The sequence below is a fragment of the Anser cygnoides genome, chromosome 18 (assembly GCF_040182565.1).
Source record: "Anser cygnoides isolate HZ-2024a breed goose chromosome 18, Taihu_goose_T2T_genome, whole genome shotgun sequence".
NCBI classification, from domain to species: Eukaryota; Metazoa; Chordata; class Aves; order Anseriformes; family Anatidae; genus Anser; species Anser cygnoides.
In genome coordinates, this window is record NC_089890.1 from 4,100,471 (window position 1) to 4,120,669 (window position 20,199).

General features: G+C 44.9%; 1 protein-coding gene and 1 long non-coding RNA gene across 4 annotated transcripts in view; both read left to right on the forward strand.

The window, feature by feature from the left end:
• Positions 1-94: 94 nt before the first annotated feature.
• LOC106041069 (uncharacterized) lies at positions 95-11,081 on the forward strand. 3 transcript variants are annotated; one of them, XR_007164994.2, is made up of 4 exons: positions 95-448; positions 1,119-1,207; positions 9,244-9,879; positions 9,957-11,081. It is a non-coding gene; the product is annotated as an uncharacterized lncRNA (long non-coding RNA). The 3 variants fall into 3 exon arrangements; XR_010825737.1 differs by having other exon boundaries at positions 9,244-9,333; positions 9,685-11,081; XR_010825736.1 differs by having other exon boundaries at positions 9,244-11,081.
• Positions 11,082-11,477: 396 nt separating this feature from the next.
• Positions 11,478-20,199, forward strand: part of CASTOR2 (cytosolic arginine sensor for mTORC1 subunit 2) — a 127,718-nt gene continuing 118,996 nt past the window's right edge. Inside the window, exon 1 of the mRNA XM_066979646.1 lies at positions 11,478-11,897. Coding sequence (XP_066835747.1) covers positions 11,785-11,897 — 113 coding nt within the window. The 5' untranslated portion in view covers positions 11,478-11,784. The remainder of the gene's footprint in view (positions 11,898-20,199) is intronic.

Genomic DNA, 20,199 nt, shown 5'->3' on the forward strand with positions numbered 1-20,199 from the left:
ACCATGGTTCAGATTTTAATCCTAACTGCAGACTCATGTCAAGGTAGCTGTGGGCTCACAGCTTGTTTGTGGACTCATTACTTGATTACTTGGAACCTCAATTAATTTAAGCTCAGCTGTGTTCCAGCAGGCAATGTCTGCAAGACCTTGTCTTGATCCTGTTCTCATGGCCTGTGGCTTATTTTATAGCTAGGCATATGAACATATCCAGAAAGTAATTCTTTCATTTGTTTTTTCCCCAAGTTTGATAGCAAGTTGATAGCGCTGCCTTGGGAAACAGAATCAGGAGGAGGCACAGTTCTCTTTGGACTCTAAACATCTACAGTGAAATGTGCAACACCTGCCTACGGCAGAGATGCCACAGAGCAGCACACCCAGCTCCTCAACCTTCAGCGCAGTCAGCAGCAGCCCCCTTGCAGCCATCAGCATGGACAAGGGCATACCCAGGGTGAGCTAACTGGGAATTTGCCAAGCAGCTGAGCTGTTCTAAAAAACCTTGGGGCCTGAGGTATTTGGGAAGGGAGTTAGAGAATGTGATTGCTCACAATAGCACAGAATGGGATTTAAGGACCAAAAAGGTCTTTCTTGTGCATTCTAACTGGGCATAAAAAAAAAAAATATTTCCTGCAGTTATATTCTTACAAACAAAATCTTACTGTAGCCACATCACTTAAAGGGAGGATCTGGCATTTTGGGGCAGATTTTTAATGCTTCTGAACACCAACAGAAAATGCACTTCCTCTGGTCAGGGGGTCTAACTTGCATCTGGTTCCACTGACGTAGCAAAATGGTGCTGGCAGCAAGTATAGAAGTGTGCATGTAAGGAGAGTCAGCCTCAGGCTGAAGGATAGAGAGAGAGGCAGGATTTCTTTCGTTTTGGATCTTAGGCTTAATCTTTCTAAATGTAGTGCTATCACACAGAGTTGCAAGGTTTTGTTCCTGTTTGTTTAGTTTTCTTGAGCCAAAATAATCACCAAATCCCTAGTGTGAATACAATGATATCATTTATGTCAAAACTAGAGAGTGGGAACCAAGTGCTGTTTCATGAAAAGTTAATGTGTTTTTTTGTTTGTTTTTTTTTTTGTCATTCTTTCTTTCTTTCTTCTTTTTTGAAACAGAAAACCAAAGTGCCTGAACCCGTTATCTTGAAAAAGGATTGAGACAGGAATCAGCACCCTTCCCATATGGTGGAAGCCCAGTGGGAAAGGTCAGGTTCAAACACATTTTTTAAATCTTGCCTTCCACATTAGAGGTTGCCCTTTCTGGTTTGTATTTTTGTCTGTCTGCTGGTCTGTCTGACTGCAGTATACGGCAGTGCAGAAGAACCCCAGAAGGAATGCTGTATCTGTCTGGTTTTGCCAAGCAATTGTACTGTGAGCACAAGAACTGCTTCCCAACCAGTATTTCATTGAAGCTGATGTTTTTCCACAGAAAGCTTTGGTTTCAACAAATCAGCACTTTCCAATGGAGAAGTGTTTTGCCAAAGAAATTCCCCAAATATTTAGTTGTGGTTGTGGTAGCTCCTCAGTAGGGGGAGTTCTGGTATGCTTAGTTATAGGTTCAGGTCCAAGAATTTGCAGGACGTTGCAAAGTGCTTCCATGAGTGTGGTTGGTGTATGTGAAACGAATAAAAAACCCTAGGATTTCTGTTCTTCCATAGGCTTCATTATCTCCTACTTTTGTTTTTGCACACTCCTGCATTAAGCAGATACTGTGTACTAGTGTACTCCGTTCTCATTTCCCCTTGGGACAAGTTACTCCAATGCAGACACTTTTCTGCTACTCACCCTGTGGGAACAGAAGCAGTGAAATAATATTCTGGTGGATGTGTTGCCTTACCTTCAACTCATCGATTTGTTTTGCAAACACATGGACCCATTTAAAGTGTTATCTCTGTCTCAGAAGTTTATCCCATTTCTAGCTCTGCCCGAGGAGCAGATCATGTAAGCACTGCCTATTCCGCAGAAAGGGTAAGCAGAGCAGGAATCAACTGGGAGTTAATGTGGAAAGGGGGGAAGGAAGGCCACAGGTAATGTCAAGAACTAAATGGTCTTCAGGTAATAAGCAGCTTAGGAAGCAGGTATCTGGAGTCTCTCTTCTCTGTGTAACTGCTTTTTTTTCTCTGCTTTCTGCAGAGAAAAACAGAGAGATGAAGAGAGAAATCAGAGATGAACAGCAATGCAAAATAAGCCACTACAAACAATCAGCTTGGAGTTCAGAAAATGGCTTTCGCTGCCCATCCACCTGACTGCCAATATCTCGCTCACTCCTCTCACCGAGACCTGTCCTCCCTTGCGTTTGTGCATGTAGTAAGAGGCGGTGGTTTTCTGTGCACGGTGTTTGTTACAGCTCCACTTCTCCCCACCCATCCCCCTCTGCTCTCTCTACCCTCCCTCCTTGTTAGACATGATTACATGTTGTTTGGCCTCATTCCATTTAGGTTACTTTGCTGTATCATCCTGAATTTGTGCATAGCATAACAGCTCCAGAGATCTCCTAGTTTGAACCAAATGATAGAGTAGGCAGAGTTCATTAAGATAAATAACAGCATAGCATGAAACATAGCCCTGAAGTAATCAAAACTGAAATTTGAAAAAGTGATTCTGAGTGTAAAGAAGTCTGTTGCATGCTGTCTGTGACAGGCAGAAATGGGGTCTTGCAAGCAGCCAGTTTTATATGCTCTATTTAAACCTGTCAGCTCACCAGACAAAGACATGGGTGCTTACAACAAGGGGAGAGAAAGCAGTTGGGAGGGGGATATCTGTGACCGTATTGTAGCACCCAGCACATAAATTCCTCCCTTGATCCCTGAAGCTGGGACATTTTTCATGTTGTTGTTGTTTTTTACTGGGGTCAGTGGCAGAGGAAAGCTGTGATTTAAGCCTCGGCGTGGGGAATGTTTTATATAAGGCAAACTTTCTATGCTGTTAAATGCTGCTGACAGCCTCCTTCTACTTGCTCCCTTGTGTGTGGATCTGTCCCATTTCTTTAGTCTGCTTGTTTTCAGTGTTCGTGGTGTTCCATTTTAAACTATTTCTATGACTTTTTCTCTGCTGTCTTAAAAACCCTTTGTTCCTTGCTTCAGCTTTTTTTCCTCAGAGCGCTCATTATTACTACTAAACTTTTGCTCTTAAGGTAAAGGTTCAAGGTCCAAAGAGTAGTTTGAAGAATGTGAATTTTTTTACCAGTTAGATACTAGACAGGGTGCAGCAGAGGAGGCTACAAAAGTGTCTTATTCTTGCATTCTGCTATCAGCGTTTGTTACTGTCAGAAACAGGATTCAAGGCAAGATGGTCCAGTTCTGCAGCTCTTTATGTTCATCGCTGAATTTATTTTGGCAACTCCTCCCCTGTAGCATCTATGAATCTACAAATATGGTGTATAAACCAAGTTGAAAGTATTCCCTGGTCATCTTGAAGGAACACACAATCCAAAGATGCAAACTCATGTCTGTTTCTCTGCAGAGGTACCCTGTGCATAGATGAGGCGTTTCTGTGGTTTTTGCACTTGCACACTGGAACCTGAAGCAATTATACCTGACTCCCAAGGGTTGTAGAAGCAGGCCTTGTGTAGGTAAAGAGGTGTGCATTTCCTAATTGTGAAGTGATTTTCACATCTTCTTACTCCATCCTTCATTTTGCTTTTAGTCTGTCTCTAGTATTAAAATCCATGAAGTGCACGAGAGTAGTTGTTGTGCATGCTGCTGTATCCTGTTTGCAGGGGTTAGCAATGGGTTAAAGTCTTGCCTGGCATGAGAGGCAAGAGGAGGAGAGTGTTTTCAAGTATTTGCTGGAATGCACTGTCTGGAATCGAGGGTTGAGATATTTGAAAGAAGACTCCACGTTACAGACTATGGGAACAACTGGTTTTATCCTCCAAATCACTCCAGGAGGCATCACTTGTGTCAAAGTAATCGTGTAAAAAAGACCCTGCTGCAGAAGACAAACAGGATTGAAAGGAGGAAAGGACATGATAACGTGCCAGGGGACATGGAAGCTGCTCGAGAGACCAAGCTCGTGCCTGGAGAGGCCTGGACATGCCTCTTACTGACAAGTGACCAACAGGCCCCGCTTTGTCACAGCAGGGCCTTGTGTCTGGCTGGGATTCAGCCGGCTTGCACAGCTTCCCTCAAAGGGGGCAGGCTGTTCCCATCTGCTTTTCTTTGCTACTTTTCTGACACAGGAGCTCCCTGGCCGTCCTGCAGCCAGACAAAAGCTTTGACTAGCACAGCAAATGTGTAGGAATTAGTCCCCTAGGGCAAGCTGCAACTTCTAAAGCCAGCTTCAACAGCAGTAAATGCGTTGCCACCGCCAGAAATTCCCTAGCAAGTAAAGAGCATGGCAGTCACAGGCCCACAAAGTTACCGAAGCCACAGGACTCATCCAGAGGTTATACCAACTGAGGTTCGGTTATACCAAGAGATTTAAGAGGTCTGCAGGTGTAAAGGGCAAGTCCTAAACAAAACCCTGTGAGCCTGACTTAGCTATACCAGTTGTAAAAGAAGTGTAGTGTGACCAGAAGTAAATTGCCTTCTGTGCACATTTCTCTATAAATATACGGGCAAATAAGGAGTTCTCACCATCTAGATGTGGAATATAATTTCTTGAGAAGGTGAGAGGTGACAGGCAGGGAATTTTTCTATGTGGTATTTCATCCAGAATTAAATCTTGTGGACGCCTGAATCCTGTGTTTCAGTAGAGCATACAGGATTTCCTCCTGTGCAATGGGATCTTTCCAGAGTGTAGAAAACTGTTCTGGAAAACTTTAGTAGTTTATATTTTGATTTGGTCTTTGGGAGGAGTCCCATGATTGCTCTGGAGCCTGCCACTCCCTGAGCATCTCCCATGGGTGTTGCAGTCAGGAGGAGGCATTCATTCTTCACTTGGGGGTATAACTAAGGGTGTTCAGCAAGATGCTGATCAATGCTTTCCCATGGAAAAAAAAAAGTCCTGTCCCCACCATAGGCACCTTCTTGCAGAAAATGAACTGTTCACTGCCTCCTGTGGTGTCAGGAGTTGGCCGCTTGTTGCACCAGGTTTCTGTGGAGCAGAGACAGTGTCTGACTCAGTGTAAAACAGTGAGGTGAAGGGGGAGCTCTGGATAAATATCGCACAAGCTCCAAATCCTTAATTTGTGGATCATTAACTTCCAACTGTAACCCTTGGGAGACAAGATCATCTGCTTCATGGGCTGGGAAGGTGGTTTTGCAAATAAGGGTGTTTGTTCAACATTGCTGATCCCTGCTGATCCGTTATGAAAGCCACATTAGTTATTGTACCCACACGTTATGTGCAGTCATGTGATGCTCGAGGCCTGAAATACATTTAGCAAGTCAGAAGAGATAAGGCAGGCTACAATCTGGCTTTCTTCCCTTAGGTTTGCAGAATGTGTTTGCAGATGTGTTGCTCTTTAGGAGGCTGGCAGGAGGAGGGGGGAATATTTTCTTTAATCGCCTGTCTCAATACCAGAAGCAAAAGAAGATGAGGTCATCTTTAACACCTCCCAGTAGCTGTGATGTCCCTCCCACAGCCTGAGCCGTGCTTGTCTCAGTTCTGCATCAGTGATGATTTTCAGCCATCATGAAGTGGACATGACTTTGGCCATTTCACCTGGCTTCATGTGAAGCCAGTGAGCTGAGCTGGATCCGTCTCAGTGCTGATGGTTGCAGCCAACGAGTCAAAGTAGCTCACCTAATCAGTAACCAGTGTGTGATCAGCATCGTGGCTAGGAAACTTTCCGATTCTATGTCGGGTAATGTTTTGGTTCAGCAACACATGCACAACTTTTCCTCTCTTTGTTAATAATCATGTTCCCTCCCAGACATTATGTTTCCAGTAGAGTTGTAGGTGCAACTCATTAATACATGTGTGTGTTACTGCAAATGAGAGATTCGTAGGAGTGGCTGTGTCCATTGAACATTCAAGGATGTGGACAGGCTTTGTCAGCCAGTAGCTAGGAGAACAAGGGATTGGAATGAAACACCAAATACCTGTACTAGGCTCCTCACAGGCCAAGGTTGAGCAAATTCTGATTGCCTTAGATGGTCACAGCATTAGCCTGTTGCTTTCTGGAGTGCTAAGTTTTCGTTGGTACAGCAGTTGGAGGTTGGTATGTCCAACTATATGCAACCCGTACTTGCTGCTTCAGAAGCTATGTAATGCTGATTACAAGTGCCAAAGCTTGCTTTTGCTAGCCCAGGACTGGGAGTCCTGTTGTTTCCTGTTCTGCAGGGACAGTAGCTGTTAAGTGTCACCAAAGCATAGGACATAGCTGGGAACCAGGGGGTAAGGTATTTATCTCCCCTCCCTGAGCAAGGTATGTGGTTGTAACACTCCTGCTGGACATCTGGGCTCCTCGCAGGGGCTGGTGCAATGGTAGCGGCTCATCGGCACCTCTGCTGCCCTGGGAGCATGAAATGCCTGACCTGCTCAGCCCACTTTGTACTTCAACAGTAAATTAAAGGTCTTCATTAGCTTATTTGATAGTTGAATAAAATGCTTTGAAACACTGGCACATTAACTGCAATCAAGTTTTGAAAGGTCTCTGGTTGCTAGAAGGAAATTAGCTTGATAAATCGCTCTTTTCAATTAAACAAATGGGTAATTTTTCACAAGCAAGCCCAGAAGCTATCATTTGGGAAGTTTTTTTTTTATTATTATTTTTTTTTCACCTTTGCTTTTTTATTTTTTACATGATTTTTCTTAAAGAACTGATTGAGAGAGACTAATTGTCACTGGAAGTGTAAGACAACAGCCTGTAAAGCCATCCTGTCTGTCTGCCTCCAACAACCTCACAGGGGTCCCATGGCCAGGCGGTGTCCTGTGAATTGTTTGTCCAAAATGGCAGTAGCTGATGGCACAGCTTTGTTTTTTGCCTGTCTTTCTGTGCCTCTGCTCACCGGTTTGTGTAAAGAGGTGTTACCCTCCCTGGGTCAGAAAGGCCTGTTTAACTTCAGCTAAGGGTTCCTGGATAATTATAGTTACTAAGTAACTTTCATCCCCAAATAAACTGGTTAAGAAATGTGATGGCTTCCCTTTTGGTCAAAACCTGAGACTGACCTGAAGATACCTCCAGTCCTCAAAGCTTTGAACACAGTCTGCATTCAGAAAGTGCTCCCCGAGACTGGAACAGATTGTGTCCCTTGTGTACTGAGCCTGAAGGGGACCCCAGAAATGCACGCTGACCCCAGTTTCGCACCAGAGCCACAGACGTGCTAAGAACTTCATATGCTCTGTCTACTGCGGAAAAGCAAACGCTAGTATAAACAACTGCGACACTGGATTCATCTTGCCTTGGGCATATTTATCCAGGGTATTGCCATTACGTCATTCACATTGGGACTGGTATTATCTGCTGTTTCACATCTTAGAAGCCGGTACGAGCCCTAGTCAGAGGTCAAGATGCTGTTGAACTTCAGATGTTGCTGAAAGAAAAGCATAATTCTGCTAACAGCAGAGTAATGTTAGGTTTGCAGCAGTGCCATGTCAGACAAATCGTGTGAGAGAATTTCAACTATATTTCTTTTTTCTTTTTGAAAATGAGGTTTTATTGCCAAGAATTTAGATACTGCATGTTAAAAATCTATCTGTAAAAGGCAACCATAGCCTCATCTTTGAGAACTGAATAGAGTAATTTGGGGCTTTTTTATGGTATCAGAAGAGACCACAAATGATATAAGAACTTCCTTCCACCAGCTAACTAAAATAATACTGAAATATCCTGCTGTAGTTTGGAGTAACTGCATAAAACATGATGACTCACGTGATTAGAAATTCTCCTTTATTTTTCCTCTGTGCACAGCGCTGCTCTTGGTGAACTGTTCATCACAGTGCGTAATTACATTCCTTTCACCTAAACTGTTTCTACGTTTCCCATTTCTTTTTCCTGCAACGCTGATTGTTCTCGAGTGTCTCGGTTTGAGTGGAAGCGATCTGTATGCAGAGACTCGGGTGTTGGGCTGCAGTGTGGTTTATGAGAAATTTAGCATTGGGACAAAAGACTCAGGAGAGCTAGAGTCTCCCAGAGGACTGTTGTTGACCCATACCTGGCTGCTGAGGCAAAGGTTCAAGGCACAATACAGACTATCTTCTTGAACTTAGGGTTATCATAAAACACTGCATTCCTTCAGAGGACCTCACTACTAGACAAATGGTGCCTGGGGGCGAACAGGAGATGGCTCTTGCCCTGCTCGCGGTAAGAAGGTTCACGTGAACATGAGCAGAAGCTGAAATATCTGAAAACTGCCCATCTGTTCAAGTACGGTCTGCACTTCTACAGGGAAACCCAGCCGCTTCTGGCCTTGGGGCTTCAAAGCCCAGGGTTTGCTAAGCGTTATCGGTGGTCCGCGACCTAAGGCACTCAGAAATCTCTTCTACTTGTGATGGCTTGTAAGGGCTCTGCTCCCCCTCCAGGCAGGAGGTGAGTCATGGTGCCTGGTCCTCATACTGAGATTTGTTTGGCTGCTATCTCATCTTCCTGTTTTCTTGTCCGTTCTCCCCATTTCTTTGTTCTGTCTGCCCAGCATGTGCTGTGGTAACTGACATTGGAAGCTGTGTGGGCAGGGAATGGGTTTTGTTTTTAATTAAAAAAAAAAAGTGTGGTTACATCATCTTGCACAACAGGTCCCTGCTCTGTGGCTGGGCCAAGAGAGTCCTTTCGAGCTGCAAAAAATATGAAAAACTTGGAATTGCAATAATTAAATGATATTACAGCATGTTGTATGTAATAACAACGCATTCCAGCCTGCTCCCTGCACGGAAACTCCCAGGTACACCTGGCAACGAGGGAGAGAGAGATCTGAATACTAATGGCAACTGGAGGAGGGGGCACCTAATAGTATTTTGGCTAATTGCCAGGTTGCCTGCTCTTGAAAAATGTGCCTGTGCTGAGCTAGGCATATTTTTTTTTTTTTCATGTGGAGAAAATTGGGTTGTGTGTTGGTAGGGTTCGATATTTTCCTAATGCTTCCTACAGTCAGCTGTGCGAAGGTTCACGTAGCCACGAGGGCTGCACTCACTGCCCCGCGAGGCCTTCGGGCCTTCTTGGAAAGGCTTGGAGCAGCTGGTCAGACCCAGGAAAGAAATTGCAATTTTGGAGAGGAGCAGATGTAAACTTAAAAAATGAAGAAGTATTTCTGTGTTTTGTGGGTTTGGGGGGATTTTTTTTTTTGCTTGTTTGCTCGATTCTTCTTTTTTTAGTAAATCCAGATGACTAACTCAGGGCCTCTTTTCTCCTTCCCTGCAGGCGGAACAAAAGTCTCTGATGATTTGCTTGCTTCAAAAGGTCCCACTGATTTTACCTTTGGGTCTGTTCTACCATCTCTCATTGTTTCATGTAAGCATTTTCTGTGGTAATTAGGCTGGTAAAAGCATATTCCCTGGTGGCCCTCCTGGAGTGCCTGCCCTCCCTGGGTTGAGAAAGCTCTGCTTGGGGGCAGCATATTTTGTCTCTGAGCGGGGAGGCAAAGAGTCGATATTGTGAATGCTGTCCTGATTATGATGGAAAATCTTTTAAAAGAGGAAAGTTTTGCTGCATTTCCTAGAAGCAATTCAGGCTACGTTTGTCTGATTTCCTCTGGAAGCTCACAGCAACCTTGACGGCAAATGTTTTGTCCCTGGCTGCTTCCTTCTGGACTCTGCGGCCTGCATTGTCCCGCAGGAACACAGCTATCTCTGTGATTTGCAGATGCAGGTGCAGGCACTTTCTGTAGCTGGGCACAGATACAGCCAGAGCTTTGAAGACCAAGACCTTGAACTAGCAGTGGAAGCAGATTAAAAACCCTCTTCAGCTTCCTAAAATGCAACGCCTACAGTCATCAGGACTTACGCGTGAGGCAACGAATGAAAACAACCCCTAGGTTTTTAAAGGCTTTTAAAAAATGTATGAGAGTTTCAATATTTTGTTTCCTTTCCTCCAAATGATTTCAAACTATTGATACGAATGCCTCTGATTTCAAGGTTTTCCTTTTGGGATATAACAGAATTTAGACAGCCTCTCAGAAGTATGGCCATGGGCAGGAGAAGAACGGACGCGTCCAGCGGGGCAAATACAGCCATCCAGCGGGAATTAACAGAGCAGAAAGGATTTGGAAATTCTAGTTTCTGAAGCTTGCAGCAGGCCTGGATTCAAGGGATTTCTGCCACAGGAACACAGGCCCTAAAAGGTTATTGAACTGTGGAAGCTCATCTCAAGCAGAAGAGTGGCCCGGAGAGGGGCTTAGCTCACCGAGCTGTGTCTTGCCCCTTGCACACAGCCCGTGTCTCAGTTTCCCCACATGCAGAGCACAAGGGCTGTAACCGATGGTCTTTACAAAGTCGGTTTGTCATCCAGCAATGAAAAGTGACACAGCAGTCTGGGTATTGCTCTTATTCACAGCAGAATCAGCGTGATCCAAAGCCAGAGTGAACCCTTCCACATGGGAGGTTAAAACCCCAATTTTTGGTCCTGGTTCTGAGATCCCCCACCCTTGGCGCAGTCAGGCCAGTGTGCGGGAGCTGCCCCGCCAGTGGGGTGCTGGTGTGGAGCCCCGACCCGTCCTTCCCTGGCAGCACGGCCACCGCCATCCTCATCCTCACACGGCTGCTTTGGCCTTCCTACCGACCGCAGCTCTCCTTTTGTAACACCTGGGTGCACATTGGGGTGGTTTGTTCGCTTCGGTTTTGCTTTGTGGGGAAACTGATGCGGGCTGTGCGTCGGTTGTATAGGAGAACAAACGGGGTAAGATGGGAGTATTTCTGTGTAGGGTAATAACTGGGGTAAGATGGGAGTATTTCTGTGTAGGACAATAACTGGGGTAAGATGGGAGTATTTCTGTATAGGACAATAACTGGGGTAAGATGAGAGTATTTCCTTTATTATTGAAAACTTCTGAAGCTTCTCTTTTCTGCTGGGTCTTGGCTCCGGAAGGATTGCGCTGTGTGCCTCCTGAGCCAAATGATAAATAAAAGAAAAATAAAGAAAAATAAATAATAATAAAGTAAATTAAAATAAAGGAAAATAAAGAAAATAAAGAAAATGAAAGAAAAATAAAGTAGTAAAGAAAAAGTAAAATAAGGTAAAGATAAAGTAAAACAAGGTAAAGATAAAATACAAGATATTATAAAGATAAAATAAGATAAAGATAATTAAAGATAAAAATAATTTTAAGGATAAAATAAAGTAAAATAAATTAAAATATAATAATATAAAATTAAGATAAAGTAAAATAAGGTAAATTAAAGTAAAAATAAAATAAATGAAATTTTTTAAAATAAAAAGGACCAGGCCGGGGGCTCGCAGGTAGGACCCCGGCTTTCCCTCCGAACCACCCCAGCGGGGACCCGGGGGGGGGCTCGGGGGCTGCCGGCGCCCGCCCGGCGGTGGCTGCGCGGACTCCAAGGCCCGGCGTGCGGCGGGGCGCTGCGCAGGCGCGGGCCGTGAGTGGCAACTTGTTTGTGCGGCCGGCCCCGCTCGGCTCGGCTCGGCTCGGCTCGGCCCCGCTCGGCTCCGCTCCCTGCCCCGGCCCCGGCCCCGGCCCCGGCCCGCCCCGCTCCGCGCCCCCCCGCGCAACTTTTGCACCCCCGTCCCCGCCCCCGGAGCCGGGCAGGGGGAGAGGAGCCGGGCGAGGAGGAGGAGAAGGGAAGGAGGGAGGGAGAGAGAGGAGGGGGAGGGAAAAAAAAATAATAATAAAAGCAACGGCAACACAAAAAGCGAGCCCGGGGCGCCGGCGGTAACAGCCCCCCCCCCCCTCCAAGCCCCCCCATTAACGCCGGGGCTAGATGAACTACAAATGAGAAAGAGGAAAAGATGGAACTGCACATCCTAGAGCACAGGCTCCGGGTGGCCAGCATAGCCAAGGAGAGCATCCAGCTCTTCACCTACGGATTGATCAAACTTGCCTTCCTCTCCTCCAAGACCAGGTGGGTGCCGGGGACCCCCCCCTGCTCCCCCCCAAAAGGGGACGGGGTTGGGGGGAGCCCCCTCCTCGCCCCTGGGTGTGGGGGGGGGAGTTTGGGGGCACCCAGCTCGGGGGGCACCCCCCGGCCGTCCTGCACCCGGGGTGCTGCTGCCAGGGGTGGGGGCACCCGGGGGTGCTGCGTTTTTTGGGGGGGGCACCTTGGGGTGCTGCGTTTTGGGGGGGGGGCACCCTCCTCGCTAGGAGCCGGGGTGCTGGCCCTGGGGGGCACCTTGCCCCCCAGAGGGGTGGTTTTGGGGGGACAGGGGTGTCCTCCCTGCAGTTCTCCAGCCCCATCCCACGCTGAGAGGGCCGGAGTTTGGGGTCCCCCCCCAAAAGGTCCTGGGGCAGCGCAGCGGGAACAGGTGGGGGCCGGGGGGGCAGGCTCGGGGCCACCGCCGGACAACAAAGGCAGCGGCAGGAGGAGGAGGAGGAGAGCTCGGTGCTGGTGTTTTTTTCTCCTCTTGCTTTTTTTTTTTTTTTTCCCCTTTTGCTCTTTTTTATTTTTTTCTCTCGCTCTTTTTTTTTTTCTCTTTTTTTTTTTTTCCCTCCCCTCCCGGTTGTTGCCGCTCGCTGGCGGGGCGGCTCGTCCAAAGGTTTGCGCTAAAAGGTGTTTTTTTGGTGCTGCCGGATTGCAGGAGGGCAGGGGAAATGCTCGCCTTGCACTTGGTGCTCTTTAAAAATCGTGGTGTTGAGTAATAGGGATTGTGCTAGCTTTCTGGAGGAAAAAAAAAAAAAAAACAAAACTGTAATGGAAGGCACCGTGAAGAATTTTATTTTTTTCTTAGGGGAAGGAAAGAAAACGCTCTGGCCGGTATTACCGAGTGTGCCTCGCTGCCTAGGCCTTTCACAGCAAAACAACTTGAATTGCAAATGCATATTCCTATGTCTTCACTTCGCTTGTTGACTTTGTTGCTCTATTCAGAAAGAGGAATGGGAATGTAAATAGCACGACTCAAACTCTTCTTGTTTTTCCAGCCTGGTAATTGGTATTTCAGCTTTCTCCTCAGATTCATCTTAGATAGCATTCTTGTAATGAAGGTGGGAAATTTTCTTTGGCAGGAGGACAATAATAAATAGATAATAAATTTGCTTTTTATTTCTTAAATTGTTTTATTCCAAGCTGTAATTCAATCCTCTCTCTGCAATAATGCTTACGGATGAATGGACCTATTTGTGGTGTAATTTGATTACAGTCCCTTATCTCACAGTTAAACTTCATGCATTGAAATCTCACTCTGATTTGGGGCTCATCCCATTTGGCTCAGCGCTAACGTTGTTTGCAGCGTAATGCACATCAGCACCTTGTTTACTGCTGTCCCTGAATACCCAGCAGGGTATTAAAGGCTCTTCAATCTTAAATTTCTATTTTTCATGTGTTATTTCATTGCTAATTGAAAGCGGTTGCTGATTTGGGGGGGGGGGGGGGGGCTGTTGCTCCCCCCGCTGACAAAGTGTCGCTATCGGCGTCAGCAGTGAAATCTTCAAACCTGTCACTTCTAATGCATAGGCTGGGGGTTGGGGGTTACTGATCTATTTACGTATTTAAGTGCATGGGATGGTCCTGTTTTCTTCTTGCTTCATGCTAAACTTCGTATATGTACGTAGAGAGGTGTGAAAGGCTTGGACAGCAAGTGTGCCCTTTGCCCTGGGGTGCGATACCTGGTCCCGCGTTGGGGTGCAGCACCGGGCAGTTTGGGATTCCTCTGGCCACTGGTGTCTGGCCCTTTCCATGCACAGTGAGTATCAATAACGCTTCCGTGGAACCTCACTGGTCAGGAAGAAAGCTGTTTGTGGAAAGGTTTTGTTTGGCATGGGGAACTTCTGTTTATTTCCCTTTTGTTTTGTTGTTTTTGCAGAGAGTAGAGATGTAGGGGAGAGAAGGGAAAGCTTGCCCGTGTCGTTCTTGAGACAGCCGATAGTGCTGAGATGTTGCTCTTTCTCCTCTGGGTTGCTGCACCCAAGGCCCCTGCCCCATGGATCTTCTGCTCTGATGGATGTGTGTGCATGAGAAGTGAAAGTCTCTGAGAGATGTAACTGAATTTATGGTCCTGCTGGTTTATTCTCACTTCTCTAAGAAGTGGATGCACCCAGGAGACGACAACTTTTTATTCATGTGCAAGACAAATGTCCCCCCGATCACCCTACCGGGGAAGGACCACGTGGGGGGTGAAAGCAGAAGGTGGCCTACATCTCTGCAGATCCTTTCTGATGAGATAATAAAGATGCCCGTTACTTTTACTACCTATCTTTTTCCCATTGAGACCTTAAACAGAGCTCTTACCTGTGCTGCAAGGCTGCCGGTGAGAAATAACGACTTGAGGGACAGATGTGATCCAGAGAGGTGGCAATGACATCACCAGTATCCTTACGTTGGTAAGGCAAGAAACTCCAGTTTTGCATAGGCTCTTACTTCTGAGAGGTGATCTGGAGGGAGTATTGGAATATCTTTCACAGTCTCGCACACTAGGGAATAGGGCTGGAACAATTTTTCAAATCTTGTACGTTTTTCTTAATCCTCTTGGGAAGGAAAAGTAACAAATCTCCCTCTCGTTAGTTGGCCTTTTGCCACTTTGTCTGCCCTTGTTCATGTCATGAGTCTTTTAATTTAGCTTCTGTTACAATAGCAGTATTTTTTTGAACAAAGAACAGCAATTTTGGAACTATTCCGATGGCCAGAAGCAAGAAAGCAGTTAACGAGGTGAAGAGGTGAGACCAGTAGTGAATAAAACAGTGGGCTGAACTGAGCTGAAAGACAAACGCTATTAATCATAACTTTGTTAGGTATGAGATATCTTATGCAGAGATGCATTGAGACAGATAGTCAAATGATAACTAATAGTGAAACCCCGACTTAGTTATGCTGAGCAATGTGCTTTTGGTGCTCTGCTTGTGTAAATAAGTGCAGACCCATTGACTTCACTTGAGCTCTGCCAGGCACCCTAGTGGAGGATCAGGTCCCTGTAATGTTTAGTTGCATGCTGAAGATTTGCATGTACCTCATCTTTTTGCTGTTGCTCTCAACGTCATCATCCTAGTGTTTTGCTGATCATGACCTGTCTGCATTTGGCTCACGGGTTCCTTGGTGCCAAGGATCTTCACCTACTCACAAGGTGTGCTTTGTGTTTGTGTATGAAAATGTAACTGTGCCTGGTTTTAACACTGCATCCTTTTGCTTTTGTACGTGCCCCTGTAAATGCTCGTTCTCAGGGGCAGAGAACTGTGCTCATCCTTCCCACCTGTAGTGCTGCAAGAAGAGCAGCTTCCCTCCCACCAAAATTAAGCATCTCCTTTCTGCAGGGTTGAAACATCTCATGCTATTGGGTGATGTGCCCCAAATGACCTGCTTGAGGACTTGATAGACATCCTAATGTGTTATCACACTCCAGTCTTGATCTTCATCCTGCTTGCAGCACACTTCTAACTATATCTCCCTCTACAGCATAGGAATTAAATCTGGATGGAGGGGGAGGAAGGGCAGTTCCAAGTCTTGGATAACGCCTGCACTGAGCCACTAGTGCATGCAATCGGGAAAAGTGAGATTGACCTTGTCTTTTGAGTTTATAAAAATATATACGGAGAGTTCAAGTCCTGGAGAATCAAGTGGGGTCAGGGTTTTTCCAAGCACTGTGTCTGTATAAAGGAACTGGCCTTTGCTTGCTGATTTCTGGGTAGTGCTGAGGTAGACCCTCGAACATCTGGAGTCAATGAGTTAACAAGTAGCCTTTCCTCTCTGGGTCCCAGTACCTGATATAAAGGTTTGGTGGTAAACAGAGAATTGAAGTAGTTGAGGGAGAAAGGTATTATTTAAATTCTAATGATATTAAGTTATAATTAGGGTGAAGTCGAGAGGTTGGTTTGTTCATAGAGCTGGGCAGTTAAAATAATAGTAGGTCCTGTACCTACCGTCGAAAATCGTAAAATCGCTAATTGAGAGTTTTCTGATAGCATTTAGTTTGTGGTGGTCCTTGTTATTTCAGTGTGCTAAAGAGATGGAACAAGTTCTCCATTTGTGAAGGGTGAGACCTCAATCACAGGAGCGTTTAAGGCAGCCATTTCTAAAGCATCTTGTTTTTTTCTGCAAGGCTCCCAGGTCGCCTTCTAGAGGTGCAGTCTGTGCACACCGGTGGCTTCAAGCAGAATCACAGGCACTTTGCAAGGTTCAGATTTCAGATCTGGCACAAGATCCACGGGGCTGGGCGTGCGAGAGAGAAGAGATGCTTCCCAGAGGAGCCGGGTGGGCTGTAGGAGCCAGGCTGGGCTCTGCCCTGTGCTCAGCACTGCTGTCACGCTGCCTCTGCCAGGGGACGCTCAGAGGCGGGAGGGGTTCTCAGAGAGGTGCTTAAAAATGTTCGTTCCAATCAAAGTGTAGTGAGAAATAAACAACGATAAGCTGTGTGGAATAAACTGGCTTCTCTTTCATATGTGAATAAGCCGTGAAGCTAGGTTTGTTATTTTTGCTAACTTTGTGATAGTTTCTTTGGTGATGTGTACCTTTTGCTTAGTAATAATCGACACCCCTACTTATAAGCAATGTGTTGTTGCTATTAATATAAGTGTTTTTCATTCCCTCATCAGTTGTTTACTGTTTAGGTGTCCTGAAATTGGAGATACTGTAATAAAAGATCTATTTTGGATTTCAAAACATAATAGGATGAACAAGTGCTTGAAATATATCTTAAAATGTGCATCATTTGAGGGAGTTCAGGAGATCAGTAGTCCATTCCTGTGGTATAAACTTAGACGAACAAGGGGCATTTATGTCCCTTTTATAAAGTACAGACCAGTCTGCAGCATTGGGTGATCTTCCAGCAAGGATAAGTTACTCCTGTTGTTAAAACCTTTTGCTCTTGGCTTCTGCCACCCGGGATGTCCCAGGAAGACCACTGAATGGAGGCTTCTGCGGTGTTGACTCACCGAAACAGGTTGCTCTTGTTTTCTTTTGGTGTGGCAAAGGCTCTGTTTTTTCTTTTTGGTGTGTGGTATCTGAGGTCTGGGGACTCCTTTTTCAGCCTGGCTGGCTCACCACCAGTTACGGAGGGACCCAAACGTTGATGTCCCGTTGCCACGGAAGGCTGGAGCGATGGGGAGCCTGGTGGCCGAAGCCACCTGCCTGCCCTTCCCAAAAGCACTCGGCCTTCCTGACTGCCTTCCCTTGTCCCTGTGTGGTGCTGAGCTCGCTGGTCAGGACCAGCGAGAGCTGGGGAGAATCAAACAAATGAGAGGGAGAGCAAATAGATGTTTGTTTGGGCCTAATGAAGGACATCAGCTCTTTGTGAACGTCATCGCTCTGTTCAGGGCTGCTGGGCGTCCCAGCTACCACTGGGATGTGAGGACATTCTGTGGTATTTTAATACATTAAACCTTGTAAAGAGTAGGTTTCCTTCCTGGTAGTCTCTTACTGCTTATCTTCAAACGTTGTTGTTATTTTCCTTTCTTTTCTGCTCTGACACTGCCCTGGTTTACTCCTGTCTCTGCCTGGCAAGTGTCCCTGTGTCCCCAGCCTGCCCTAAGGCTGGTGCCCGGTCAGAAGCTGTCAGGAGCACTTAGAAAGTAAATGGGATTCAGAAGGCAGAATCTGCACCAAAGAAGCAGTTCTGGACCAAACCCACAGCGCCTTGTAGCTGGAGAAATGTTTGGTTTAGATGTTGGCCGTTGTAACAGAACTGTTCATTTTTTAAGATTTCCTCCCTTTCCTCTCCCACCCCCCATCTGAACTTGGACATTTGCCTTTTAAATAAACAAACACCTGGCTGTAGCTTGTCGTGGGGTGGTTGTTATTCCTCATTTCCCGTGCTGAACTGCTGCTGTCCATGGGCAGAGCTGTTGCACAGACGCAATCCATCATCTGGGGATACGGTACAAGTTCAGTCATGCAGAGGAAGCAGCACTGGTGCCCACTGATGTTGAGCTGAGAAATAAAAAAGAGGAAAAAAATATTTATCTTTTGCCATGTAAATTGTTAAAACTCCCTTCAGCTGAATATTTGTTTATTACTTTCAGATGAAAGTCAATATTTAAATGAAAAATGTGGCTTTTGTTAGTTCCTAGATGGCTCCCTCTGCAAGCTGGGTGCTCCTCTGCTTCAGCAGCAGCGCTGCAGGTCTGCTTAGGAACGCACGACTGGTGTGCGTTTGTCATCAAGAAGTAACAGTTGAGTTGTTCATTAACACAATAGCTTGAATCCACAGGCTATTCCTGCTGCTGAGTTATAACTTAAATTAGGCCCCGTTTGATAGCTGGAACTATTTGACAGTGCCTTGTTTGTCCTCTATAAATATGTAGATCTTTTCAATTAATTCTACTCTTTTTTTTTTTTTTAATATCTGATGAGCACAGTACCTCATTTATCTAATACACAACTTTTTAATCGTCCTGCATATTTTGATTTTTTTAATGTATTTGGACAAGGGTTACGATTTCTTTTTCAGAGGAAACAGTGCAGATTTGTTCTTTTGTTTACTGCCAACTCCAGAGTAAACTCCAGCTCTGATCTGCTGATAGCTGAAGGCTGGTGAAGGAAGAATTATACAACAGGAATGTGAGGAAATAACTCCATTCATTGCAGTTCAGAATCAACAGAGCAAAGCCTGTAAGTTGCAGTTATCATTTCAAAGTAAAAAGATCTCTCCTCCCCCTGAGCTCAGCTTGGTTTTGTGTAACTAACTATAAGATACAGTTGTTGAGAAAACAACAGACAAAAATGTTTTATTAGGGAACAAAGGAAATAAAGATTGATAAAGCCTTTTTCATGACTATACGGTCCCGTTAGTTTCAGACTTACTGCACTAAGTTTTACTGTGCTGCCCATGGAAACAGAGAATCAGATCTCATTTTTGTGGTCTGATGTATCATAAACATTTTGTACTGGTTGATAAAGTTTTATTTTCACAACCAAAAGAAAGCAATGAATGCCTAAACTTCCTCACCAGCCAGAACTGGCTTCCTTACTTTGGTTAAATATTCTTAACTGGAGAGTAAAATAAAAAAGTCCTTCTGAACTGCAGCCTACTTCAGAGGGCTCACAGCATTAATGCTGAGCTGTCGGAGTTGCTGTTTAGCACAACATTGGCATGAGGACAAGACAAGTGAGTTTGTTTGGTGGCAGCAAACCATTGGTAATCTTTGGAGGACTTTGAGATGCACTATTGTGTGGATGGCTCAGTTGGCAAAGCAATTGCTTTTCAGACCTTTCTGGTCCAATTCAGTTTCATTAATGTGATGGAATAAGTGTTTTTTAAGATACTTGTGCTATTACTGTCCAGTAGTTGTAGGGAGATGTAGCTTGTAGTTGCCAGTCGGCTATCCTTAGCCCAAATTCTTTTAGTAGAAATTGTTTGTAAAGAAGGAACCCAACTGCTTCATGAGTGTGAATGTGTTTGATGCAGACGTAACTGTATAGGAAACGTTCCTTTTCTTAATCCACAGTTTTAGCGTCCTCATTACAAAGGATACCAGAGATGTCATAAGGTATTGCAAACTACACAAATTTAAAGTAAAAATGCAACCTTGAAGCATTATATAAAAGTATTCAAATCGGTGGATTTTTTTTTTTTTTAGATGATGCTGCGGCAATTTCTAAAGCTGGGAGGGGAGAATTTACAAGTTTTGACATGGGTAGAACAGTTAAAACGTAGGTGTGACTCTCTTTTCCTGTCTTTTTTTCTGTTCAGACTTTTAGAAATATTGTGTGTCAGAGGATCTGGGTAATGATATGCTCTGGTTTTAGTGATACCTGAATATTTATCCTAGTTCTGTGATTAAATGATCAGCATTCAACCCTTTATGCTACAGAATATATCCTGTTTCACAGGGCGAGTTGGCTGAAGTTGACAAGTCAGAGACCTTGATGGAAATGGCCCATGTTAATCTTGTTTAACATTTGTAGTTTTTATTTCTTTTCCTAAAGAGCGATTGACTCTCCTCTGCTGATAGCCTCTAAGGCACTCACTTGCAAATAAATGTGGTCTCGGCAACAAGAAAAAAGGTTGTTCTTAGTAATGAGAAGGATATACTCTGTATGCATCTAAGCAACTGTATACATTTACATAGATTTACTCAGTCTTTATTTTTATGCTTTTTTGAAAATGATGGATGGCTTATTTATTACATGATTAATCTTCCAGTTGTGATCTTCTTCATGCTGCTTTTGGGTGGAAATTGGAATTTGGTTATAACGTGGCAAACAAGCATTTTCATTTGCTGTTTTTAAATAATAAACAGCATTAAATGTGCTGAGTATTTAGAAAAAAAAAGTATGAACCTAT